Consider the following 26959-nt stretch of genomic DNA (forward strand, 5'->3'; position numbering starts at 1 on the left):
GTGATGTTTGGGCCAGAGAGGTTCTTTAAGGGCTGTTAACAAACTTGGTGCTACCTACCCCTCATCTCCATAAGGCACAATAAATGAAGCCCCGCAACCAGCTCTGAACTCCAGATGCTCTCTTCTTTCTGCCAAAGGTATCTGATCTTCCTACCCTCCAGAGCTGAGGTTTTGCTGATTAGATACAACAGTTCCATCAGCAAGTTTTGGATCTTCAGGAAAGGAAACTTTCAGTTTCTTCCCCTTTTTCTCCTTGCTCACCCTGCTCACGCTGGCACCACAAGGCACTGCAACGTGAGTAGCCTGCCGTGACTGCGTGCTAGCAGCCGTGAGAGCATCTCTAAGAGGAATTGTGTTAAAAAAACACAAAGTGGGTTTTAAGTCCACACTGTGGAGGACAGGGGCTCAGTTCTGTGAAGGCTCCAGCACAGCCATTCGCATGTCAGCAAATACTTTTTTCCTCTTTTTCAATCTTTATAGCAGTTTTCCTGCTAAGAAGCCCTACACCGGGAATAACCGGTCAGCGCACCGCACGCACGGCACAGCCCTGGAGCTGCGAGGAAGAGGAGAAGAGGCGGAGGTTGGCGGCTCAGTTCTCGTTTTAGGAACACTTCCCCGTTTACGCCGCAGCGACAGAGGTTACTGGAGTTCGCTGACGTGCCGCAGTGACTCACAGCCCGTCACGCGCCGTGCCCTCCCTGCTGCAGGCAGTGTGCGGGCTGCAGGTTGGGCCTTTCACCCCATTTCTGACGCTCCGAACAGAGACGGGACCTCCTCGTTTCCCTCCCCCGTAACAACATCTGCCCTTGCTCCGGCACAACCGTTTGAAACGATCTCCCCGCGGAGGCCGCGAGTCGGGCCGAAGCCCGGAGCACTTGTTGAGCAACCGCCGCGTTCCCCGCCAAGGACAAGGACGGGCGGAGGGACGGGGTCCTCCTCCCGGCCTCGACTCCGGCATCCCGCCGGCCGCACCCACAGCCTCCACGGGGCGGGATGTCCCGCCGGACCCGGACGTGCGGGCGGAGATGTGGGCGGAGCGGAGCGCAGGGGGCGCGCTCCCCCCACGTGCGCCTCACGCGCCCCCCCCCCCCCCGGGGGGCGCCCGCCCCCCCCGGGGGGCCCCCCCCCCCCCCCCCCCCCGTGCCGCGGCCCGCGGCCAATGGGCGGCGCCGCCGCTCCCCCCTCCCTCTGCGCGGTGACGTGCGCGGGCGCGCGGCGAGCGGCGGAGGCGGGAAGAGCGGCGTGGGGCCGGCGCTCAGAGGAGCGGCGCGGGCTCTCGGAGGTGACCGTCCGGGCTGCGGGCGGTCGTTGTCTCAGCCCTGCCCGGCCGGTTCGGAGCGGTTGGCCCGCTCCCGGCTATCCCGGCTGTAGGGGGGTCGGGAGGCTCCGGGAGGGGGCAGAGTTCCTCGGGGCTGGGGAGGACGAGGAGGGGAAGGAGGGAGCTGTCGTCGTGCAGCGGTCGCTTCCGCGCGTGTATCGGGGCGCAGGGTGCCGCGCTGCTTCGGCACGGCTGCGGGCTGCCTGCCGGGAAAAGCCGCGTGTGGGCTGCTCGGAGGGACGCGGGCGGTGGTAGGCGGCGTTGTGATGCTCCCGAGGGATGAGATGGGCGCTCTGGGCTCAGCCCGGCGTCCCGCCGAGCTTTGGCTGTGGCAGAGGCTCGCTGTGTTAGGGTGCCGTGGTGCTAGGCTGCTCTGACGGAATCCGAGTGAGGAAAGCGGTTGTTTTGCTCGATTTCCCCCAGCACGGCTCTTGTTTTCCTGCCAAAAATCGCTGTGGCCGGTGCTAACGGGGCTGTGTTGCTGTATCCCCAGGGCTCAGATGGGGCATCGAGTCCTTCGTTAACACCTGAACTTGGTCCCAAGGAGGCTGTGGATGCCCCATCCCTGCAGGCATTCAAGGCCAGGCTGGATGTGGCTCTGGGCAGCCTGGTCTGCTGGTTGGTGACCCTGCACGTGCCTGGGGGTTGGAACTGGATGATCGCTGTGGTCCTTTTCAACACAGGCCATTCTGTGATTCCGTGAACCTTCCTTCCCTCCTCCCAGAACTCCTTGTTTTTAGTTCCGTTCTGTTAACCTTTCTGCTGGATGCTAACAACTCCCAGCCTGTGGTGGGAAGGAAGGAGCGCTTCCTTGCCTCTTGGAGGTGGGCAGTGCGCTCTGAGTGGAGCCAGAGAACCCCTGCTGTTCAAGGACAGATGTGGCTTTGGGGCATCTCACCGGTGTAAGAGCAGAAGGGTTGAAGTGGCTGCTTTCCATGTGCTTTTAAGCCACAGGTGGGCAGAACGGCCCTGTGCTGCTGCAGTGGGAAGGCAGGAAGGTGGAAAAAGTCATGTTGTCACAGTGGTGGCTGGGTTGCTTTTAAAGGTGAGAGGATTGTTCAGAGTGATTGCAGCAGCAATGGCAGAGAGCTGTTAGAAGGGGGCTAGATCCTGCCAGCAGGATTTCTGCACCAGTGAGAGTATTTATTTGCTGTGAGAAGGCGTATTGTTCTCGTGCCTGGTTCTTTGTGTTCTTCAGGTAAAGGCTTTTGTATAAGCTCACACCACTGTAATTTATATATCAGTCAGCTGAGAAGCTTGTTGTTTTTGTGGTTTCTGTTTCTATAGCATGTAGACTGACCTGGTTGTGACTTCCTTACGTGGGGCTGAAAAGGGACAGTGTCCTGCAAGAAATGGTTTGTGGTCAATTGATGTTTTGCTTGGTGTTGCAGAAGCTGCTCCTGTGTACCCAAAAGATTGGCAGGTCCTCTGCTGGAGGAACAAATGCAGGAAGCTGACTCCTGCCAGCATATGATCATAAGGGTCCAGTTTCCCTTTTGTGGAAGTGTCTGTCTCAGTTCTCTGAGGAAATCCTTCTTTAGTTGCTTTCTGACTTCTTTTTCTCAGCCCAGCTGTGACGGATCAGGTGTTCCCTATTAGCTAGCAGCTCTGACACTAGCAGTGATTTTTGTCATTGGATGTGTTCAAACCAGATTTTCTCTTCCTGTTTTTCCCTGGTTCGCAGCACAGCCGTTGTCTGGCCAGACAAAATACAAGGATCTATTGAGGAAGCTGCTTTTTCAGTGAGAACTGAAGCTTGACAGGAGGGGGCTTGGCTCAGGCAAAACCATGCGGGTGATCTTGCAAAGCAAACGTGCCAGAGCTCTCTGAAGACAAATTTTGCTGTCAGGCTGACTACTGGAGAGCATTTTCAAGGGCTTTTTGCGCTTTTAAAGATTTCACAAAGGCTCAGGTCATTTTAAATACTTAGATCTGTAAGGGAAAGGAGGGAGCTGTGGGAAAATGAAAGTTCTTTTTGTAGTGGTGAGGGAGAACTTGCTTGGATACTTTGCTCTTTTACAGATACAGTAAGGGAAAGGCAGTGTGACCTGCAGTACAGTGACTAATGCCAGTGTGTGCTTCTTTTCAACTGCCCTTATTCTGAATTCATAATAGCAAGGGAAAAACCTTAACTGTGGAGCAGAGGCGGCTATGTAATTCATTCTGTAACTATGTGAAGAATAAATGGGGTTTTGTCATTAATTATTTCCTGTCCTTTTCTGGTTTAGCTAGGCAGCAATGGCAGGGGAAGACTGTGTAAGAAAACGCCCGTCTGGCTCCACCACAACCTACAAGAGCTCTGAGAATGAAGAAATGCAGAGGAGACCTGATGGCGACAGATCCTTTCAAAACTCCAGCAATGGTGAGGTTCTTTCACTTGGGATTAATTGGGTTTGTATTAGTTTGTACTGTGGCCAGCTGGGAAGTAATGTGGCTTACAGCTGGCTTAATTTGTGGATGTTTAAGTGGTTTTGCCTGTGGACTTTGAGACAGTGTCCCCAGAGTCCTCAGTCATGCTGCACTGCTTTCTGTGAGGAGGTGAATGACAGAACTACAGCTCTTATTCTTTCTCTTTGGGAGGTGGGATGAGTGAAAAGCTAAGCTAGTTTGTCACGACGTGCCACACGAATCTCTGTTCCAAAACTCTGATAACAGTAATTGAAGGAGATAACTTTTTTTAATGCTCTCCTGAATAGTGTCACTATTTCACTGTGTATCTTTCAAGCGGAACAGGAGTTGAAGCAAATATAAGTTGAGAACAAGTGAAATTTCTTCTTCCAAAGATATCCTTGAGAGAAAGCTGTCCCACAGACTATTGCAGAAATGAGACTTTCAGCTGTTGGTGGTACTAATCTTTTAACCTGGCTGAATGGGGCTGCTACATCAATGCTGTTTTTAGGAACTTGCAGGTAGTGACTGCTGGGAAACAGTTATGATGGGTTTAGAAGCAGACTTCTACCTCTTTACCCGTGGAAACACCTTAACCATTATAAGTAAGTTTGAGTTCTTGCACGCTTGTGGGTAAAGAATAAATATAGCTGTGATAATTAGCACTTGGTAGGTGGGTGTGCCTGCTTTTTAAAAGCTTTTCTTTTTAGAATCTCTTAAAGGCAGCATATCACTGCAGGTGCGATGCTGTGAGTGGGCTGCACCTAAACAATCTGGGACGGATGTCTTGACAGAGTGCTGGGCTTTCATGTGCAGGTCCACACCTGGTGGTTGGGTTAGTATAAAAAGTTATGTTTTAGTGCAGTCCAAACTGCAGTGCAGGTCTTCCACAGGGAGACAAGTGTCACTCTCTGACTGATGACCGTGACACAGAAGATGGATCCCTCTGTATGGGAATTCCTCTCTGCTGGGTTAGATCAGCAGCTCTGCATCACAGAGTTTAAAGCTTTACCAAGTCAAAGGAGTGCTCTCGTGTTCTACATAGTGACCCCTCATGCAGTCTAGTATGTTTGTGTAAGTAGTTGTAACTTTGTGTGAAAGCTCACTAAGCTGGAAGGGTTGCTCAAAAGTAGCACCCATAAATGTTTTGTAGCTTTCTTTCATCCTGGTTTCAGGATAACTGTTCCTAAATCATCAGTCCTGACAAATACACAGGCAGCTTAAGGCTAATAATCTGGAATGCCTAGCAATGTCCTTTTACTGTAGTATCTTCACACCTGAGTTGCACAGAGTTCTAGATGATAAACATGTTTACTGCAGTTAAGGAATTCTAGACACCCCAGGGCAGTATCTTGCATGCGAGTGAACACACAGTATTTTTGTAGCAATTCTTTCTGCAGGAAAAACTAAAAACAAATGTGACTTTGTACCCTTTATCCTCCCTGATTAGCAAAGACAATCTGCTTTTTAACTTAATAGTGTTAAGGGCCAATTGACTTGTTTCCAGAAGCACGTTGGTCTCATACTCTTTTCTCCTTGAAAAGGCTAGAGTGTCTTAAGCAACTGATTTTGTCCTGGCATAGTGTGTGTGGGTGATCTAGGCAACAATAATCCCTTGACAAAATCCAGGCTGCCCTGAGATTTGTGTGTTTTCAGCTGGAGATGTGTCAATAAATGCAAAACTGTTCTGCTTAATGGGATATTGATGTTGGGCAGTACAGTAGCAGGAAGATTTAACCTGGAATAGCTGTAATAGAAACTGCATGGCAGATGTAAAAGCTTAGAGAGGACGTGGCTCTTTTTACTGTATTGAGGCCCTCTGAAATGCAAAGATGAGACCGTTTGAAACCAGTAAACTGATGGCTGTGGAGAAATCTGAAGAGGACTGATCCGCAAACAAGTCTGTTGTGGCATATCTGCTGGGTATGAGTAACCATGTTTGGTAATGCTTGTCTTGGAAAGGGCTTGTTATCTTCTAACCAAGAGGTTACTATGGATCATTCCTGGTGTGAAAGTTCATGAAGCTGCACAGGCCATGTGTCCTTGTTGATACAGGAGAAGGGAGCTTTGAACCAGGAAGAAACTTTGAGCACTTCAGACTTTACCGTCTGACCAGGGCAACAAGTGTGCATAAGCTGCTGAAATTGAGTTTCTTGGGGGTACTTCAGGGAGTTAGGTGGAAAAAGCTGTCTTGCTCACGACTGTGTGGATGCTGGTAATTCTTATGTTCTGACATGTTTTATAATCTGTGGGTTTGTTGAAGGCTGAGAAGCTTCTTGTGTCAAGCCTGGGAATGTGCAGGTGTGACCTGGAGAATGCTGCTGTTTCCTTCTGCTAGTCAAGAGGCTGTTTGGGTTCCATGTCCCTGCAGACTTTGCTTTTTAACTGGATTCCTTGCCCAGCTACAGCACGGTGACCTAAGTAGCCTGTGCGTTTTTCAAGCCGGTCAGCTGAGCGTTGAAGGCAATTTAGTCATAACTTGTTCTCTCTCTGCTGCGTGCATGCGTAAATTGGAATAATTCAGAATAAGACTTGTGTTCTGTTGTACCTGGTGTGGGATGCTTCTGCCCTTGGCTGTGTCCCTGTGCTAGGCTGGCTTGGACATAGCTGGTCTTTCAGATAACAGCGTCTTCAGTAATTTTAGACTGGGAGCCTGGACAGTAACAGGAAATTCTCCTGCCAGTGTTCCTCTCACCTTTTCCATGATAAGTAGTCTGGTCAAGATACAATGAATATCATGTTTTTCATCTCCTTTTATGGAAGGGCAGTACTGGGTACAGTTTGCATGGTATCTCTGACTTTCCAAGAAGATCCTGAAGCTAAATAGCTTCTGTAATCATTGGGGAAAATACTTCTGGTTATCAGATGCAGCTGTGCACAGCCTGTCCTAAAACCATCTGGGGAAGTACTTTCTGTTGTATGAACACATGACAATAAATTGAAGTTCATTTGTATGCTTTTCTTAGCTTTTCTGGGAAGAAAAGTTTTTGTCAGATCGAACAGCCAAGGAAGATGACTGACTTCTTGTGGCTCATGAAGGCTCACCGGCCGGAACCGTGCTCACAAACCATGCCTTTACTCACATGACTTATTCCCACTTGTGCTTTTGACTGTAATTACCGGAGCAGTTAAACAAAATGAGTACTTTTTTAACACTGATTTTTTGAGAGCTTGCTCAGTGGAGTGCTGGCATCTCATGCAAGAATTGGTTTTGCTGGATTGCAGGCTTTAGTATTAATGAATTGTGTGAATTGGGATGATTTTTTTCTCCTATCGATGTCACTTGCTTGTAATATGTACAAAAGAAGATTAGAAAAGAAAATCAAATCCAATTAAAAAAAAAAAAAAGACAGTTTGTAAATTTTTTTGGTGAAACTTAAGTTGCTCAGATTTTCAGCAATAAGAAAACGTCTTGATAATTACATGATCTCTTTAAGGCTGGTTTCCTGTGTGATTTGCTACTATGTCATTCTAGTCTTTAAAGATCTTTTTCTTTACAATTTCTTAATGTAGTTCCTGTTTTCTTAGTTCACAACCTGCATTACTTTAATGGTAGATGTGCTTGCCTGATTTGTGTGACCTTGAGTCTGATTTCTTAGATGGTACTGTAATCCTAGAGTGGTGCAAAGGGATTTCTGATGGCAAAGGAAAGTGGAAAATTTAGACTTCTTATTGGTGTTCAGTTCCTCTTAGGCTCAAAATCATGTGATGATTCTATTTCTAAATGACTTTAGGAAACATAAGTAGCAGCTCACACAGCAGAAGGTGAATGATTCAAGATGATGATTTATCTACTCTATGCTACCTGCCTGTGATGCCCTGCCCAATAAACTCATGCTGTGGAACAGCAGGATGTGTTGGTGGTGTTGGGGGGCAGATTTTCTTCAACAGGAGACAGTTTTGCTTCTTTTTCAGAAGGAAGCTGAGCTTACAGGTGGTTTTACTTAGTTTGCTGCGTGAGGTACATGTAGAGAAGATGCTGAGATCTTGATTCAAAGACTCATTAAGCCTTGCTATGTTTTTAGTCTATGTGATGTTGCTTATTCACTGGTGTGTGGGTGGATAAAGAGATAGGAGGGACACTATGTACAACTTCAGCAATTACGATGTCAACAGGTCAGAGACCTGCCCAGTTTCCCTTACAGGAATGTTTACAGGAATATTACAGTCATATGCTAAGGTATAGGTGAAACTATCCTAACTAGCCATTTTTAAGGCCTTGTTAGTGGAAAAAGGATGTTTTATTTCTTAAGAGAGTCACTCCTGAGTAGTTGTAGTGATAGGAAATGCAGTCAAAGCAGTAGCTGCTCATTTTTTGTTCAGCTCACAAAGGAAATAGTGCAGCCCCCCACATCTCAGATGTCTCGGTGTCTTTGGCCCTGTTGCACAGTTTCGTGAATACTGGCAGGTGGATGAGAGAACAGTTCTCACCTTTTGCAGCAAAGGTGGCTGGGCTGTGAGCTCAACAGCTCTGTGTGGTTTGCTTGCCAGCAGGTAAACATACGGCGGTTTTTAGCACAGCAGTAATGGGTAGAAGGACTATCGATACAATTGTGGAGTGGTGCAGTGAGGGAGTTGAGTTCTTGAGATGCTGTGAAGGATATGCTTTCCTGCTGCTTGTGGGATGGTTTTGCTTATTTTTTTTCTGTGAGTGGGGGTGCCCATTTGAGACCAGTGAAGTGCAGGAGCTGAGTGGCAAAAGCTATTTTACACTCTTGAATTGTTCCCTGACTGGCAGTCTATCGCACCGTTGTACTTGCTGAATGACTTAAATGCTGAGGTAACTTTTTGTTTTGGAGGTGAGATGCTTAGCAGCCAGGAATTTCACAGTTTCTGTGAAAAGTGAATTTTGCGTGCAGCCAGAATATAAAGAAATCATGATATTTACCTATTTCTATTCTTTGTTGCATTACGAGGTGGCTAAAACTACCTGTAAGAAGGTGTTGCCACTTCCCATTCTTCAGTCTATAGCCTGTGTTTTATGTCCAAAATCTGTTCTTACTGCCTGCTTGATATGGGGTGGTAGGAATGTCTAATGCTGACAAATGAGTATAGTTTTATTAAAGATGGAAATAGGAAATATTTCACTTAACTCTTGGTATTGCTAGTGACAAAAGTCCCAATGGTGTTTTTAGCAAGCATAGACCTGTTGTTAGCATGCATTGACCACCTGTTTTAAGGGATACAGTGTTTTGGGGAAATACAGTCAGACTGATGCTCTGATGGGGGAAGAAAGGAGTGAGAGTAGCCAGGTTTGAATACAGGATGACAGCCTTCCAACTTGCCAGTCTGCCCATCTTTAGGGATGGTTGTTTTACAGAAAGTTGTGTCTTGACTACCTTGTCTGGAGGTCTCTACATTGCCAGTAGGCAACCTAATCTTTCGTCTAGTTCACAGTGCATAAGATAAAACTATGCTAGAAGATCAGCATGCTTGGATATGACCTTCTAAGGGTTGTTCTGATTGCTGTTTCAAGGCTGAATATGTTTAAGGACCTTGGAATGATTTGTGGAGTTGCAAAGCTTTCAGAAATCCAGCACGTTATCAGCTGTTGCCTGCTTTATCACGTTGTGATCCTAAATGGCTGTTTAAAATACTTGCTCAATGCTTACTAACATTGTAGTTTAGTTTTGTACTTGCTGAGACATTAGTAGGAATCAGAAGTATTAATGAAAAACTAGTGAATGAACTACTGCCTGCTGTTTTTCATGTATTTTCAGTCATGCGGGACACGTTGCTGCAAATGCAGCTGTTAAATATTTGCTCTTCCTTCCTTAGGTCGCGTTGATGTGGACCATGTGATAACAAGGAAGATGCAGCTAATAGCAGAAGCTGAGGTAAATATACTGTAATGCTTCTTTGTGGGGAGGAGCAGGATAATTGAGCCTGATCATCTCTTTTGGAGACTCCTCAATCCTGGAATACAAATACATTCTATTCAGACATAATTCAAGTGTGGTGACTTTTATACAGCCCTCTTCCTGTCTGTATCTCTTCTCACTTTGCACAAGAGTAGTGCTGTCGAACACAGCTCTGTCTTGTTTGACCCCAATAGGTTAGAGTCCAGTGATAAGAATGAACTTTGAGGCCTGTAATAAAATTGGACTTGCCTCACTACTAACTTTTGACAGTGTAATTGTTAGCTAGCTTGTTCCCTTTGACAGCTTGTGTGTCCAGTGCTTCAAATTCTGTGTCCTGTTAGCCATTAACGCACCTGGCCTGTATCTCTTGGTTTCCATTGCCCTAGCTGTGGAGGTGATCTTACTACTTTTCAGTAAGCATTATCCTCAGAGAAAAATTTCTATGCATGTCATCTGCATCTGCGTGAGCTGCCATTGCCTTAATGTGCACTAAGGCGATTTATGGCCAAATTAAATGAAGTTAGCTAACAGTGAACTGCACCCTCCTTGCTAACCATTGTTTCACAGCAGGCATGTTCTTTGAGGCAAACTGTCCTGCGCTCTTGCTTCACTTTATTGCAGAGAATCCCATGCTGAGGATGAGGTCATCTAATTGTCTCAGCCCTATGTAGTTATTAGGGATTGGATACTTAAAGGACAGGGACAAATACCTTGCAACTTTGACGTCCTTTCCTGTTTTAAAGTCTCTTTATTATATAGATATGATGTGTATCTTATAGTAGATACAACTGTAGTGTACTTAAGTGTCTTCCACAAAGGGTGTACTGCTTTTTGTGCTGACGCTCCTAGAATTCAACCCATTAGAGGGATAGTCAGCTCTTAATTTTATTTCATATATTGTCTTCTCTGAGTGACTCTTCCTGAGGGCATGATAGAGCAAGTCTCATATCTGCCTCATATCTTTTTTCTGCAGACAAATACAACCACTGCAATTCACTGTTTGCAACTAATGCTTGCACAAGTAACCTTTAAAGGACTGTTAAGCACATGTAGCTGTGTAAGTTCCAGGGGACACTATCTGGATGCTGAGGGACAACTTGATCTTGGATTTCTTTCTTTGAGAAAGTTATCACAGAATCACAGAATTGTAGGGGTTGGGAGGGACCTCCAGAGATCATCGAGTCCAACCCCCCTGCCAAAGCAGGTTCCCTACAGCAGGTCGCACAGGTAGGCATCCAGGCAGGTCTTGAACATCTCCAGAGAAGGAGACTCCACCACCTCCCTGGGCAGCCTGTTCCAGTGCTCTGTCACCCTCACTGTAAGGAAGTTCTTGCACACATCTGTGTGGAACTTCCTATGCTGCAGCTTATGTCCGTTTCCCCTTGTTCTGTCTCCATATACCACTGAAAAGAGACTGGCCTCACCACTATGGCCCCCACACCTCAGATATTTATAAACCTGGATTAGATCTCCCTCTCAGTCTTCTTTTCTCAAGGCTGAACAGACCCAGTTCACTCAGCCTTTCCTCATAGGGGAGATGCTCCAGGCCCTTCACCATTTTTGCGTCCCTCCGCTGGACTCTTTCCAAGAGATCCCTGTCTTTTTTGTACTGGGGAGCCCAGAACTGGACACAATACTCCAGATGAGGCCTCACCAGGGCAGAGTAGAGGGGGAAGATCACCTCCCTCGACCTGCTGGACATGCTCATTTAATGCACCCCAGGATGCCATTGGCCTTTTTGGCCACAAGGGCACACTGCTGGCTCATGGCCAACCTGTCATCCACCAGGATGCCCAGGTCCCTCTCTGCAGAGCTCCTCTCCAGCAGCTCATCCCCCAGCCTGTACTGGTGCATGCAATTATTCCTCCCTAGGTGTAAAACTCTACTTTTGTGTTATCTTTCTGAATGCTTTCTGGCTCCGAAGTTTGAGACGTGGTAGCCTGTAGTCAAGGCAGTTTCTTATCCACAAAGAGAACCAAAGAAAACCAGAAGGCTCAGCAGCACTTGAATGCTGAAGTTGCTCCTGAAACATGGGAAGTTCAGGTTTTATATGCTGAGTTCAGCAGATTGCAAATTTAAGATTCCTCAAAGCTACAGGAACAGCTGTAGGGCTAAGTATAAAAGCCTACATCTGTTACAAATGCCCGAGAATTCCTCTTCTGCCTCATCGTTTTGACCGGTGGTTCACACAACAGAAGCTCAGATCCCCTTTTGCCCTTTATGGGGTCTGTATCTGAGGCCTATACAGATGCTTGATTTCTGACAAGTGCTAATCACTGTCAGCCTCCATTTGTTTAAGTGGGAGTTGTAGGTGGTTGGTGTTGCTCCACTTAGGATCATAGAATCCTTAGAGTTGGAAGGAACCCTTAAAGTTCATTCAGTTTAACTGCAGCACAATGCACAGGGATTTCTACAGCTTGATCAGGTTGCTCTGGGAAACCAGAGTGATGCCAGTGCCTCACTACCCTTATCATGAAAAACTTCTTCCTTATATCCAATCTAAATATCTCCTCTTTTAGTTTGAAAACTATTTCCCCTGTCCTGTCACAGCAGTCTGTGGTAAAGAGTCTGTCTCCTTCTTTCTTACAGCCACCTTTTAAATAATGAAGGACCACTTTCACATCTGCTTGGAGCCTTCTTCTCTCTATACTGAACAGCTCTGGCTCTCAGCCTGTCTTTATAGGTGAGGTGTTCCATCCCTTGGCTCATTTTGTGGCCCTTCTCTGGGTACACTCCAGCAGGTCCAGAACTTTGCTGTACTGAGGACTCCCTGTGTGGACACTACTCCAGGTGAGGTCCCTCCAGTGCACATTAGAGAGGCAGGATCACTTCTCTTGACCTGCTGATCACACTTCTTTTGATGCGGCCCAGGATCCAGTTGACTTTCTGTGTTGTGCAGGCACGCTGCTGTCTCATGTTCAGCTTGCCATCCACCAGTACCCCCAAGTCTTTTCAACAGGGCTGTGCTCTGTTTTTTTGTGCTTGTGTTGATAGTGGGGGCTGCCACAATCCAGATGCAAGACCTTGCACTTGGATTTGTTGAACCTCATGACGTTCACCTGGGCCCCCTGCTCAGCCTATTTAGGTCTCTCTGAGTGGCACCACACAGCTTGGTGTCATCTGCAAACTTGCTGAGGCTACTCTCAGTCCTGCTGTTGATGTTATTGATGAAGATGTTAAAGAGCACCTGATTCCTGAGAGGCACCATTTGTCACATGCAGACACTGAGCCATTGACCAACACTCCCTGGATATTTCTGAACCAGTTCCTCATCCATCAGACAGTTCACCCATCAAATCCGTATCTTTCCTATTTGAAGAGAAGGTTGTTATGGAGAACTGTGTCAAAGGCCGTACTGAAGTCCAGATAGATGAGGTCAGTGGCTCTCCCCTTGTCTAGCGCCACAGTTAAACTTTCATGAAAAGCCACGGGGTTTGGCAGGCAGGGCCTGCCCTTGGTGAAGCTGTGCTGGTTATCCCATATCGCTTCCTCGTGTTCAGTGTGCCGTAGCACAGTTTCCAGTTGTATCTGTTAGAATGAGTAAAATTAAGGGAAACTCTGGTGAATTTCTCTGCAGCAATAAGTTACAGGGTTGCTTGGCTCAATTTCCTCTGACTTATCATTTATTTGCCTGCTTCTGTTTTTTATGGCATAGCATTTATTGAGTATTTGCTCCCCCTCCTTGTTGTTCCAATAATCAGATTCTTTTATTTAAAACTAAATTGTGACAGCTGAACAGATCTGCCCTGTTCCTTGTGTAACACTTGGAACACCAGTTAGTGAACAGTTAAGCTCTGCTAGAGGACTGTGCCATATTGCAGAGAAGGTTTGTGTGAGGTGCATTCTCTTATGTTTTATGTGTTTAGTGACTTGATCAGTTGGCTTATTGAGTGTGAACAGTTACTCTGGCAGTTACTCAATTAGACTGGCCTTTGATTGGCAGTAGTGATAGTTGTCAGTGTAACAAATACGTTGTGCAGTTCTGATGTGAAGAATTGCAGTTAATGTGGAGTTTCTGCTCTGTCTGCATCAAATTTTATTTCATGAGAACTCGCATCTTGTTTTCCCAGCCCAAATATGTGCATAAGTTGATGTCGGCCTTGGAGGGTTGTGTTAGGAGGGGCAGCCTCAGCAGAGCGCTGACTGGAAAGGGAATGTGTAATATAAGGAAATTATTTCTGCTAAGCTCTTGCTGAGAGGAAATTTAAAAATAAAAATAAAAATGTGGTAGGAATGAATAGTGCTTTTCTGGAAGGGAAATGAGAACACTCCAGGAGGAGTAGGAATTTGTTTGACTTCCTCGGTTAGGGATACGTGCATGTGTGCTGTAAGAACAGGCTGTGCCAAAAAGCAGTCTTGTGTTACAGGCTGTAGTTCCAAAGTACTCAACTTTTGTACTTCTTGTTTTTAAAAGATTAATCCATGTTTTTGCAAGAGTTGAGCCCTCTTCTCTGCTTTCCGGAAAGCTCTAAGAATAGACAACCGAGTTGTATCATCAAGTGCCAGTGAAGCTTGTTAGTTCTATGCTAGCAGCTGCCAAATAGTAAGAAAATGTTTTCTAAGTTAAATATTAATCTATTCCTTCTCCTACTGCAGCTTTTTTAGTTCTCACTAAAGCTGACCACTGTGAAGAATGTGGTCTTATTTCAGGTTTTGCGTTTACTACCAGAAAGTTAAACTTGCTTGCTTGGCTGTTGTTGCATTATGCAGCAGCACTTTGTACGAATACGTTGCCTGTTACTGGGCTTTGCTCGCCTAAAAGATCTACATCTAACAAAGACCTTTTAGCTTGGCTTTTTGGGTCTATTTCCTCGTGTTATTAGTCCTTGTGCCTGTTTCTGCTTAGCGAAAAACAATGGTGCTTCAGCTTTTTCTGATATAATAGGCTCTACAAAGAAGACACCAAACAATGGACCATCACAAAGGCCTTCCAAAGGAAGCAGTGTTCCTGTGTACGACTTCCAGATTCTTTTCCTCCTTGAAAATGGATTTCTTGGTTTTGTTGCTTTTCAGCCTTCAAGATTAGAAAATCAGTATCAGAAAGGAATTCTGAACGCATTTGGAGGGAAAAACAAATGTTTCTTGAGCCAATGATGAGTAGGAAGATAAGATGAAATAATATGCAGCTACCATCTAGAAATACTTGGACAATCTGAGAAAGTCTCAAGCAAAAGGATGAGCAGACAAGTTTTGCAAAGAGGCACTTGCATCAAAAAGAAAACAAACAATGACCGTAATACACGATTAGATTTGTAGTCCTACAAACTTTGTTAAACATGCTTATCTTCTGTGCTGAAGATAACTGGGTGACTTCTAAAGGGCTCCTAATTTTAGAATCTTGTGGCTTTCTAAGCTCTTGGATTTCAAGTGAGCACATGTTGCTTTTATTTCCTTGAGGGAGTTCATTTTGCCTGATCTTCTACTTGCAAGAATAGCTCTTATGCCACTATGCAAATCTTGGGATCCTGTTTGCATCTAAAGAGCAAGAGAATTTGCACTGTAGTAAAGAACTGTCCAGAGCTCAGTGTAATACCTTCTATGGAAGTAAGTATAGTATATATATTATATAGTATATATTTCAAAATATATATATTTTTTGAAAGTGAGCATTTTATTGCTTAGTTTCTTCTAAAGGCATCTTATTTTTAAAGTCTTCCTGGCACGTGGAGATTAGGTCTTTGGAAGTTCATGCTGTGAGACCGAAGAGCAAATTGAACTATGCTGTATACTGGAGAATTGGAGTGGGATTTTTGAGTCACAAGCATGAAAAGATCATCTTTTTTTTTTTTTTTTTTTTTCCTTCCAGTAGCACTACACTGGCTATGATATAAATCTTGTTTGCACTTGTGGCTAAAACTGAGAAGTGTTTTCTGGGTCTATATTATGTTTAGCTCAGCTTCCATAGCAGCACCACCAAAAATGTGAAGTACCTGCCCCTCCAGACATGTGTGAAGTTCAGTATTTTTGCTTTGCTCCTCTATTGCGTCTGGTAGGAAAGATAAATGTTATTCAGAACTCTCGGAACTGAGGTGTGTGAACAGGCTGGATATGTTCCTGTCCAATTGACTCCAGCCGTGGGCTGATGGCACAGGATCCCTTACTTTGTTCTGCTCTGGGATAAAAAAGGAGTATGTCTTACTTAACTCTAGATACATTTTGGTAACTTGCTGCTCTGTTCTTGCTCTGTCAGCAACTGAAGCCAGTTTTCATGAAGGAGGTGGACAGTCACTTCACAGAGTTTGTGAACAGTTTGGTGGCAAAGTCAGCACTCCTGGATTCCTCATCTTCAGCTTCCCTCTTCCCGGCTTCCTGCTCTGAGAAGGAGCTACACAAAGCCAAGTAAGTCAGGTTTACGTTAGTTCTATAACAAGACTGTTTCCTGGAAGCCTTATTTTCTTTTTCTTTTTCTTGAATGTTCTACTTCTAATTTGCAGGACCTTAAGAGCCCCTCCAGAACATGGGAAGATCTTCACTGCCAGGAGGTCCCTCTTGGAGTGAGTAGTTTAGCTTCGCTTTTTCCATTAATAATAAGTTTCCATTAATAAATAAGTTGACTGTAAGTACTCTTGACAGCAAGCTAACTAGCCTTTGCTTTGAGATGCTTCATTTGAAAGCCATAACACAAGTGTGATGTGTGATCTGCTATGTGAATGGCCTGATAGCTTTTGAATCTCTCCCCCAGTGAGCTATTTGAAGTGAGTCACATCAGGACAATCTATCACATGTTCATCGCTCTTCTCATCGTCTTCATCCTCAGCACACTTTTAGTGGACTTCATTGATGAAGGAAGGTAAGAGTGCTCAGGAAGGACAAGGGCCAAGGCTGGGAAATGCTCACTCCCAAAGAGCCAGAACTACATGAAAACTATAGAATGGTGCACAAAGTAATTCTTCTTGAGATGCTGTTAAAAGGGGGGGTGTTCAACTTGATGCAATTGTTATTGAGTGGATAGGGAAATTTCAAATGCAGTTAGCTAAATGTTGGGAAGGTCTTACAGATAGGTGTACTGTCAGTGAATTGTGGATTTAACATGCTTAGTTCATCACAAGGCCTAATGGAGGGGAGCCATCAGTGGGTGTGGGCTGCTTTTTTTTATATCAGCTTGGAGTGCTTGGAGGACTGTGTTTAGGGAGAAATAAAAAACAAACAAAAAACCTGAAATGCATTATCAGTCCTTTCTGATTTGAGAAATGACAGTTCTGATACACTGTACTTGTGCTTAAATAAAAATAGAAGCTTCTCATTTTTTCCTGTGGAAAAATCTCAAGGATATTGGCACAGCCCGTAAGCTTGTGCTTAGCAGGTAGCCAGTTCTGGAAGAGATTGTGAAAGGACTGCTTTCCTCACACTTGATTGTTGCCTTGAATATCTTTTTGGCAAGATGTATCTTGTGTGCATGAGTAGGATTGCATGCTTATCTTGCTGATAATCTGTTGTTCAGTGTACAAAGCCAGAGCTGTATTTTGATTATTACCGTTATCTTGTCTAGGTATAAAAGCTGGCTCATGCACTACTGAACATTATTTGGCTAATTCTAACTTAATAGCAGTGTGGATGCTGGGGGAATAGACATTTACCTCTAAAATTGGCTAATAGGGCTGGATTATCTGTGATTGCTTTAAAAAAAAAATTCTAAACTACTTGATCTGATAATTTGGATCCGATTTGCAATTAAGCCTCCACCCTCACAACAAATACATCTTGTTGGTATGCTTTGCATTACTTGTTCCTTTAATTTGCTTTAGAATTGTTACTTAAGTATTGGTGGCTTTGATAGGCTCTCAGGGCACATCTAGTGCATGTTTAAGTTCAGTTAGTGAAATCATGTATCTGGTGCTCATCACTTGGTGATCATCGTTCCCTCTGGCTATAATCCTTTTGAGTCACTTCCAAAAACGTCTACTGTTTTAATAAAGCAGAATTAAATTAGGTTTGGGTGCTAGGTGTTAAAATATCTTGCTTCTACTGGAGGGAGTGGAGAAGGCCTCTCTCGACGTTAAACTCTTGTGGAGAAACTGGTTCTTAACATACTAGTGGTAATGTCCTATGAGTGTTCCTCAAAAGCTCTTTTGGGCCCAGTTCAGCTAGCAGTGGATCATTCAGTGACGTGTTTAATTACCAGCAGGGATGACCTTTGAGCATATTCTCAAAGCACTTTCTCATCTTAAAGATGCACTTAAGCCCTGCTGGATTTGAAGGTAAGGACAGCTTACAGCTGTGCCTTACAGCACTGATGGCATGAGTCCTTCAGGTTTTTATCTTCTGGTGTGCTTGCAGGTGGTCATTTAAATCTGTGCTGTGGGCAGCCCTGTGTTTCTGAGCTGAAAACTGCCTTCCTCGCTACCGTCGAGACTCAAACTGCAATCTGTGTGGTTGGCCTTCTGTAGCCATTTACTGAAACAGAAGCACTTCCTATTGAAACAGTGGATACTAAATGTTGTCTATTTCCTTGTGCCTTCTAGGCTGGTCCTTGGGTTTGATCTCTTGGTCTACGTTTTTGGAAAGTTTCCGGTCGTCTTCTGTACTTGGCTGTGCATGTTCTGTGCCACAGTTATCATTCCATACAGCCTTTTCTTCCAGTGGGCCCAAGGTTACAGCAGTTCCTCCCATCGTGTAATCTACTCTCTCTTCTACGGGACACTGTTCACTCTCTTCCAAACCGTTGGGCTTGGGATTGGGCCAACGTATGTTGCTGTATCATATGCTCTGCCTCCAGCTTCCCGTTTTATTGTAATACTGGAACAGGTAAGCAACTACTCGGTATCCTTGGATATATTGAAGCTTGTTTGCAAAACTGGAAGGTGATTTGTTGTTTTGGTTTTTTTTTCTTAAAGAATCAAGTGTTGTGGGATTGTTGTTTGGTTGCGGGTGGTTTTGTTTTTTTCATTCATTAAATTAAGCCAGGGCTATGGATGGAGTTAGTCTATGACTTAAACACGTGGCAGGTCTAATGAGAAAACCTGATAATAGCAAATCTTGTTTTGACGTGGAAACAACTTCCACCTTAAGATTTTACTGTACAATTTTCTCTGAACGTGTATCAAGGCTGAAACTCCATTTACTTCTAGTTGTCTTGTGGATGCTAAGTGCCCTAAAACAACTTCAGTAACCTGTTATGCTGTAACATTGCCCTTTAAGTAAATAAATAAGGGGTACGTAGTCAACACCTGTTTATTCCTGGAAGAAGAAATTCCTGGTGGAATGTACAAACTGCAGAGAAACCAAAGTGCTGAATGCACTACCCTGAAACACTTGATGCAAGTTGGTATTAAACTGGTGTTCTGTTAATCTCCCAGGTTCGTCTTGTTATGAAGGCTCATTCATTTGTCCGTGAGAATGTGCCCAGAGTCCTGTCTTCTGTAAAGGACAAGTCTGGTGAGTAGCTTGATTTTTAGTTGACAACTGTGCTTAACTAGCTGTTGCTCTGAGAGAGGTAGAATCTGAGCTGGTGACTTTGCACAGGGAGGTGATGAGGCTTTGTGCTGACCTTCTGCAGCATCATTTCAATCTGAATTTTTTAATTTGGTTTTAGTTAATGAGCTAGGCTGTTGCTTAGATCTAAATCTTGCTTCAGCAGGACTTCTTACTTCTGCTTTTGTGAGCTGTATGGAGAGGCTGCCTGCTCACTCCTAGTCCAGTGCATTGGTCAAGTGATAGCAGTTCTAGAAGGCCTCTTGGCAATGTATACCAGAGCTGAACATGAACCCACATGTTGATCCAGGCCTTAAGATTGATCTACCCTGCTTGAGCAGGGACATTGGACTGCATGACCTCCAGAGATCCTCTTGAACCTCATTGATTCTGTGATCTTTGTGAGGAGGAAAGGAGATGTGATATCAGTGTGTCATCACTGCACTGTTAGTCATCCTGACTTGTTAAGTGGTCTTGACAAAGGTATTTCCATCTGATAGTTTGCTTTATTCCTTGGGAATCCCCTACCTTTAGTTCCAGCCTGATCTTTTTTGATACACTGAGTGCTGTATGTTGGGAAAGAGTACTAGGTAAAAGAAAACTTCAGTAAGCAAAAAGATTGAAGAGTTATTTTTTCTTTTCCTTTTCTTCCAGGCTCAGTACCTATTCCTCGCATTTCTCAATACTTGTACTTCCTCTTTGCTCCCACCCTCATCTACAGAGACAACTATCCCAGGTAACATGAGCAATATCAGTAGAACATTAAAGAACTGAAGCCAGTACTAAGGACCCCACATTGTGTCCTATTAAATTAGTTAATTAGAGCTTTCATAAAGTCATGGTAAAGTCAGAAACCCGACACGGACAAGTCTTGGTTATGAAAACTCACTCCACTACTAATAGTGCTTTTGACATTACAATTCCTGTTGTGTGCATGAACTGAACCAAATTGCCACTGAATATCTAATGGCACCAGTCCCAGCAGTGGACATGTGCATTGCTTCATGCATTGCTAATTGATGGTCTTGCCTATTGAGTTTGAGGCGGTAGAATGAAGCCTTATAAAACTGAGAACTCATGAACTTTCATGTACTTGTTGTTGTACTTCTATAGTGTCGAGTCAGCAGTACTTTACATGACTATCGGGTGGATCACCACCTCCTGTGTAATTGCATAATGCTGCCTCAGAGGTACTTTTTCCTTTATGTAATTGTCACAGCTGTCCTACATAGTTGTGAGGAACCAGCAATCTGGTCTAGGCACCCCTTTTTAAAATTCAAGAGGTCAAGGACTTTGAATTCTAAAACTAGTTTTTGCCAAAGTAGAATCAGTAACAAAAGGAGGATTTTGCTGCACTAAGATTCTATTTAGATGTGACATTCTGCATTCTTTATCTTAGGAATCCTACAGTAAGATGGGGCTACGTAGCTACCAAGTTTGCACAGGTGAGTAATACAGCTTTCTGAAGAACAGATATGTCAGAGGTCATCGAAACTGTGTTGCTAAACAGCTTTCCCTTTAGCACTAGTTGCTGTCAGCATGGTGTGAGCTTACTGGAAAAGAACACTTTTTAATGATTTAAGAAGAAATTAAAAAGCAACCTTGCTGAACTAAGGATTCTGTCAAAATACGTGAAAATGCTTGTTAAACCTTCAGAATGGTGTTTTCTTTTTTTTGAGCAAGCATACTCCATTCCATAAAAACTAAAGTTTCATGCCTGTATGGGGAGCACTGTGCTCTGGCCCTCTTTCTTTACTCAGTTTTGCTGTAGTGCACTGGCACGGCAACCTGTCTGCAGATACTCAGGCCAGTGTTGAAATAAGAGGCCTGGAGTTCAGTGCTTAACTGAGCCTAAGTCTGACCTGATCTTTACTTCAGTATTGAGGGAGAACCTATTTGGAACATAAACTTCAGTAGCTTCTTGTGGATTTGTTTTCAAACAGTGGCTTCGTGTGATTGAAACTTTTATGGTCTTGTTTTAAAAATAAAAAGTAACAGAAAGGCCTCTGGCTGCTCACATGAGTATTTGGCTTCCATCAGTACCTAAAGCAGTGGCTTGCATTTTTGTCTTCAACTTTCAGAGCATGGGTTTGTAAGCCAGAGAAGGTATTAGGTGGTTTGGCCTGTTACTATCTTCTTTGGGATTAGGGAAATTAAGTCTTAATACTAGATATAATTACAATTATATAATTCTTCAATTAATTCTGTACTTGTCTTGGACCTGGATCACAAGGCACTGTTCCCTGCTTAGTTTCATGTTGCTGTAAGTCTGTCTCATAATTTCTGAGCTGACAGAACTAGGAGAAACTTAGAGCTTCTGTAGTAGAAAATATGACTTTCTTCCTGGCAGTCAACATGCTGGAGAGATGGCTGCTGTTTACTCTCTGCCTGGAGCATTATGGCAGATTATTAGTAGCAAAGTGAAATAAAATAATTGATTTGTGTTGGCAGCTGCTGATCTTCTTTCAGAGCTATCAAGTAGCAATGTGTTAACTGTGCATTTCGCTTACAAAGTCAGGCTACTATTTTTGTTCCAGGTGCTTGGTTCGCTTTTTTATGCCTACTACATCTTTGTGAGGCTCTGCATTCCTCAGTTTCGCAACAGTAGTCAAGAAACATTTAATCTTCGAGGGCTGGTCTTGTGCATCTTCAACTCAATTCTGCCTGGTAAGACCTGGGTCTGTGAGTATCTGTCTTTGTAGAAGAGGCAGAAGGAAGGGAAAATAACTCTTGCATCAAGCATTCGTGACAGGCAAGTTTGAACTTAAGTCTTCAAATTGTAGGTCCTGTTGCCACCTTACTGTTGCCATCTGAGATAAGTGTGACCCTATGCAATAAGAAACTGAAATGGCTTTACTGTTTTTGTGTAGGTAGCATAAAGCTTGTATCTGTCAGTGTATTGGAAAGCCCTTCCTAACAAAAAAAATAATCTTGACTGTGTTACGTGTTCCCCCTTACTGCTGAGTATACAAGAAAATCAATTTGACTCTGCTTTGCTTCTAGGTGTACTGATTCTTTTCCTGGTCTTCTTTGCCTTCCTTCACTGTTGGCTTAATGCATTTGCTGAGATGATGCGCTTTGCAGATAGGATGTTCTACAAGGTAAGAAGCAGGAGTTCATAAAGCAAGCTCTATAAAACTTCTAAAACATTACCTTTCGTAACAGAAAGGAAAGCAGAAACTAGAGGGGGTGGTGGTGGTGTTTTCCTTTTGCTTTTTACTTTAAAAAAAGTCCACGGGGTTTTGCTTATCTTATGCCTTAAATTGGTGGTTGTGTTCTGAAACGGTTGTGTTCTTGTTTTTATTTGGTAGTCTGAATTGTTTGTGCAGTAGTAACCCTGTGCATGAATGGATCTGTGCACCAGGCCTACTGAAGAGCTGAGTCAGGACTCTGTTCTTTTATCATCTGAGCCACTGTGGTTTTAGACAAAAGGAAATCTTGATATGCATTTCAAAATCACTGAAAGTACAACAGCGTGTTTTATTTCATGGTGTAAATTGTTATATTGGCTTCGTATTGTTCTGACTGATGTGTTTAAACTTGATAATGCAGAAGAGACCTGTAGGATGCTTGATACTTAATTAGATTTTTATATTCTTTCAACTTTGCTTCCAGGACTGGTGGAACTCCACATCCTATGCAAACTACTACCGAACTTGGAATGTGGTAGTGCACGACTGGCTCTATTACTATGCCTATAGGGACTTCCTCTGGGTGAGCAACTAACTCATATATTCCTTGTATTTCTAATTAAATCTTGCTCAAGATGGTGCTTTTTTTGAACATGCAACATCACTACTGCTATATTGAGAAGCCAATGACTGGTTTTCCTCTGCTGGCTTTGGGCAGCAACTGTAGTTTTTACAGCATCTGTTACTGTGCCTGCAGGATTTTTTTAACAAAACAAAAGAAAACAACTTGCAAGAACCAAACTAAAGCCACAGCAGAGTAGGTGAATAATACTTTGTATTCTTCTGTCTTCCAGTTTTTTGGCAAGAAGTTCAAAGCTGCAGCTATGCTGTCTGTCTTCACAGTATCAGCTGCTGTGCACGAGTATGTTCTGAGCATCTGCTTTGGCTTCTTCTACCCAGTTCTCTTTTGCCTGTTCATGTGCTTTGGAAGTAAGTTCCCAGTAGAGTATGTGAGTGTGTTGTGGCATCATTATTGTACAGAATCATCTCATTTCCAAGAGTTTGCAGTTGTGGGTCCAAACCTAGTGAATGGCTTAGAGAAGTGAAGACGTGAATGGGGAGAAAGAGAGCTACGTTTGATACCCTGATGTTCGTGGGGCTCTATGTATTTAGTAGCACTGCTTCCTTTTTGCCAAGCCTTAGTTGAATTGCTGCTTGTCAGCAAGTTGGAAATGACAAGTAATGCTTGTTTTTATTAGCATTACTTTGCTACTGCAGCAAGGAAGAGAGTGCGTTTACAAGTTAAGGCTCTTGCATTTCATTTTGGGGTGTAAGTGAGAGGGCTCTAAATCTCTAGGTCGCCTCTGCCAGCATGATTTGGTCATCTGTGTAACACAAACAGTGTTGACACCCAAGCAAAGAGGCATATAGCTGCACCAGCTTGGAGAGCTCTTCTGGAAGTTCAGGTCAATTGATAGTATTTGCTGTCCTGCCAGGCGTAATCAGATATTTGTGTGCTGCACTGACCTTGGGGAAGAGCCTTGTTCTGGAGGTGAAGCAGTGGGGAGGGGGAATATCCAGCAAAAATCAGCTGGTTTCTGAACGATGCTTCTCATTTCCTCTTTGCAGTGCTCTTTAACTTCATCCTTAATGACCGCCGGAAGGGGCCCATCTGGAACGTGATCATGTGGACATCCCTCTTCCTGGGCCAAGGTGTCATCATCTGCCTCTACAGCCAGGAGTGGTACGCCCGCCAGTACTGCCCTGCACAAAATGTGAGTGACTGACCCTCCCTAGGGGATAACTGACCAGGCCAGTGGCTTGTCCTTTCTTGCCATGGGGATGGGACAGGGATTAAGTGACGCGAGCCTTTCTGACAGTGTGCTGTATTCGTTCATTAGGAGCTATTCAGAAACTACGGAAATCTCAAAGCTTTTTGTCACGGTAGCACTTTCATTAATATTTTCTATGCAGACAGTATTTCACTTCTTGAAACTGTGACCATTTTTCTCACATCTGAGAAAACATAAGCTACTACTTGCATATAAACTAGACCACTCATGCCATGTGAGTGTAACTATAGCACTTGGCCACTGAGGTCATGGGAAATCTTTCTAGGAGGTCTGCAGAAACTGAGCCTGTTGTGCTCCTCCTCGGCTAGAGTGGGTGACAATAAAAATTGCTTAGCTCTTACCAGATGTTTCTGTAGTTTGTTGTTTTTTTTTTTTTTTACCTTTACTTACTCTGACACTTTCATGGCATTAGAGTCATCTTCCACATAAAACATTTTGCTCTGCTAGTTGATTTCAATTTTAATCAAAGGTATGCTCAGACAAACTCAATTTTAAGTTTGAGTCTCATTTAAGTGTTTACTATCATAAATTGTGGACTCCATGAGACAATATGCTACTATAGCAGATGCATCAGAACTGTGGATAAATACTGTGTAGGGTGGGAGGTGGGCAAGGAGCTTGTCATGTCTGCAGCTAAACCTGTGCCTTTCAGAGATAAGAATAGAGTCTGAGGTGTGGAAATGTGGTTTGACCTTTCTTGTTGGGGAAATTTGACTTCAGCAGACCACACCACAGCTGGTGCTGTTTGCCTGTGACTAACATGCTGCCTCTCTGTGTTTTGCAGCCTGTGTTCCTGGACTACTTAAAGCCTCGCTCGTGGTCGTGTCACATGCAGATGTAAGAACTTGTATGCTCTGGCCACGCCATCACAGAAGAACAGTTTCCTTCACGTACTTGGACCATTGACTAATTCACTGCGGACTTTTTCTAAGGGAATTTTTGCCTCCTGATTATTTGGGAGAAACTGTATCTTTTAAAAACAGTACTGAAGCAACCCAGTTGAACTGGATTGCACCAGGCTTCATAGGCAGCATCTGTCATGTGCTGCCCCCCTTTGAGCCATTTCCATGCCAGTGAAACATTATGCTGAAGGTGCAGTCTACTGGAATCCTACTCGTCCTGGGGTCCCCCAAGTGGCTGCTCTTCTGGGCAGTCGTCCAGTCAGATTTGCTAGTAGCTCATGGTTGGCTTCCGTCCATCTTCCTCGGTCACCCCTTTGCAATTTTTGTCTCCTTTTTGGTAATGGGATGTCTACAGAACTTCTATTCTTTGTGATCTTGTCCGTTGCTATGCCACGGACAAGTGACGGAGCAACAAGTTATATGCCTCCTTGCTGTGAAAATAGCCAAAGCATTCCTGGATGGCTTTGAACTGCATTCTATGTACAATGGCTGCCTAGGGATTTCAAATGGGCAGAGGAAGAGGGTATTTTTTTGTGTGGCTGTGTTGGAGAATCAGCTCTTTCTATCTTCAGAAGCAGGGCACAGTATGTGCAGTTTGTCTTTTTTAAATGGAAAACCTAGGTTTTCTCTATGTCTGTTAAGTTCGTAACTGACTTTACAGCTTTTTTGTCTTCTGAAAGCCCTTGTGACTTGAGGAATAGATTTCTTGTAGCTCTTCCTTTCCGTTGCTCACAGATAATCAGATTTTTTTTTTAACACAATTTACTTAAAAGAGCTTTTTCTTTTAATTTGGCAGATGCTTTAAGGTATACAAATTAAGGCTTTCTGTAGTGAGAAAGATTTGAAATACTATGACTGAACTGTAAGGAAATGTGATTGACTTTACAGGTACATAGTGCATTCTCATTTGAGATGTCTGTGTTGGGTTCTTTACCAGCATGTCATGGTGCCCCTTGCCAACATGTACTGTAGCAGTCTCTATCACTGTCAGTGGGGAATTAGGGTTGACCCAGCAGTTGGAGTCAGAGCTGCTTTTGCATCTGCCTGTGTCTGCCCTCGTCAGTGAGATTTTTTTCAGCTGAAAATAAGTTTTCTACATATTGCTCTCCTACTTCTGAAGAGGGAGGACATCTTCCCATAGACACTGCTAAAAGAAGCGCAGTGAATTTGGTCTTTCAGTATGTATTTATAACAGCAGCTATTCTGTCTGAATTAGGCAGAGCCCCTTCAGCTTCCTTGCACTGTCAGATGTTAAGCACAGAAAGGAACTTAGGTCGGGTTTGGGTGCATATCTGTTCAGTTTTCCTGAAATCGTAGCTTCCATTATTGGAGAAGGAAGGTAACCTGCTAGTTTCTCTAACTGTTGTCACCTTGACTTTGGTCATGGGGATTCTGTTAATTACTCAAATGTTCTTAATTGCCACTTCTCAGCAACAGCTTTTCCTTACTAACATACAGCCCAGGTATTAGATACCAGCAGTAATGGACTCGTGGACCTGTCTCCCACTTAAACGTCTTTTGGGCTTCTCTTTTTATTAACCTGAGTCATGAAAGTAAATTCATGAGAGCTAGGCACTACTTACTCTTCCAACTTTTGAAATGCCTGTAAGAGGAAATGCTGTGCTTCAGAAGGGATGCTGTCAAGTCAAATTTGCCAAATTGCAGACTTGCGTGTGTTGTTCTCATCTAAAAACATCTCCTACCAGAACTTGTCTGAAACAGTTGGGTTGGCTTCAGAGGAAGGAGTGTGTGTAACCAAACCTGGCAGTATTAGTATACAAAATCCCAGGAATGAAATACATTACTCTTATCTTGTTCAGTCTGAATAATCCTAAGTCTTTCTTTCCCTTTCTGCTTAGAGGAAGGGATAGAAGTGCTGGAAGAACTGAACAGTCATTCTCAAATCCAGCTTTCTTCTTTAAAACACAAGGAAAGCATGAACAAAAGCAAGTAAACCCTTTGGCCAAACAGCTCTATCACTTGCTTAACACAGGGTAAAATTCAGTTTAGTACTTTAGAGCTGGTGCTTGAAACACTTATATACAGATATGATTGTACTCAAACAGGGTGTGATGGTTTTGGAACTCATTCTTTT

At 43.9% G+C, this 26959-nt stretch overlaps 1 protein-coding gene across 3 annotated transcripts; it reads left to right on the plus strand.

Annotated features, from left to right (window-relative positions):
* The first annotated feature begins 1222 nt into the window (after positions 1 to 1222).
* SOAT1 (sterol O-acyltransferase 1) lies at positions 1223 to 26691 on the plus strand. 3 transcript variants are annotated; one of them, XM_042873976.1, is made up of 16 exons: positions 1223 to 1282; positions 3547 to 3680; positions 9485 to 9543; positions 15758 to 15906; positions 16002 to 16061; positions 16250 to 16357; positions 18030 to 18312; positions 18864 to 18942; positions 19633 to 19714; positions 20378 to 20423; positions 21516 to 21645; positions 21982 to 22079; positions 22594 to 22692; positions 22964 to 23099; positions 23739 to 23884; positions 24747 to 26691. In XM_042873976.1, the coding sequence occupies exons 2-16, from the start codon at positions 3557 to 3559 to the stop codon at positions 24801 to 24803; spliced, it is 1656 nt and encodes a 551-aa protein (XP_042729910.1). In that variant the 5' UTR covers positions 1223 to 1282; positions 3547 to 3556; the 3' UTR covers positions 24804 to 26691. The 3 variants fall into 3 exon arrangements, with proteins under 3 accessions (XP_042729910.1, XP_042729911.1, XP_042729912.1); XM_042873977.1 differs by having other exon boundaries at positions 1236 to 1282; positions 3551 to 3680; XM_042873978.1 differs by lacking the exon at positions 1223 to 1282 and adding an exon at positions 1989 to 3230 and having other exon boundaries at positions 3551 to 3680.
* The last annotated feature ends 268 nt before the right edge of the window (positions 26692 to 26959 follow it).

Source organism: Lagopus leucura, unplaced genomic scaffold (assembly GCF_019238085.1).
Source record: "Lagopus leucura isolate 7727_CA_CO unplaced genomic scaffold, USGS_WTPT01 Super-Scaffold_100009, whole genome shotgun sequence".
Lineage (NCBI taxonomy): Eukaryota > Metazoa > Chordata > Aves > Galliformes > Phasianidae > Lagopus > Lagopus leucura.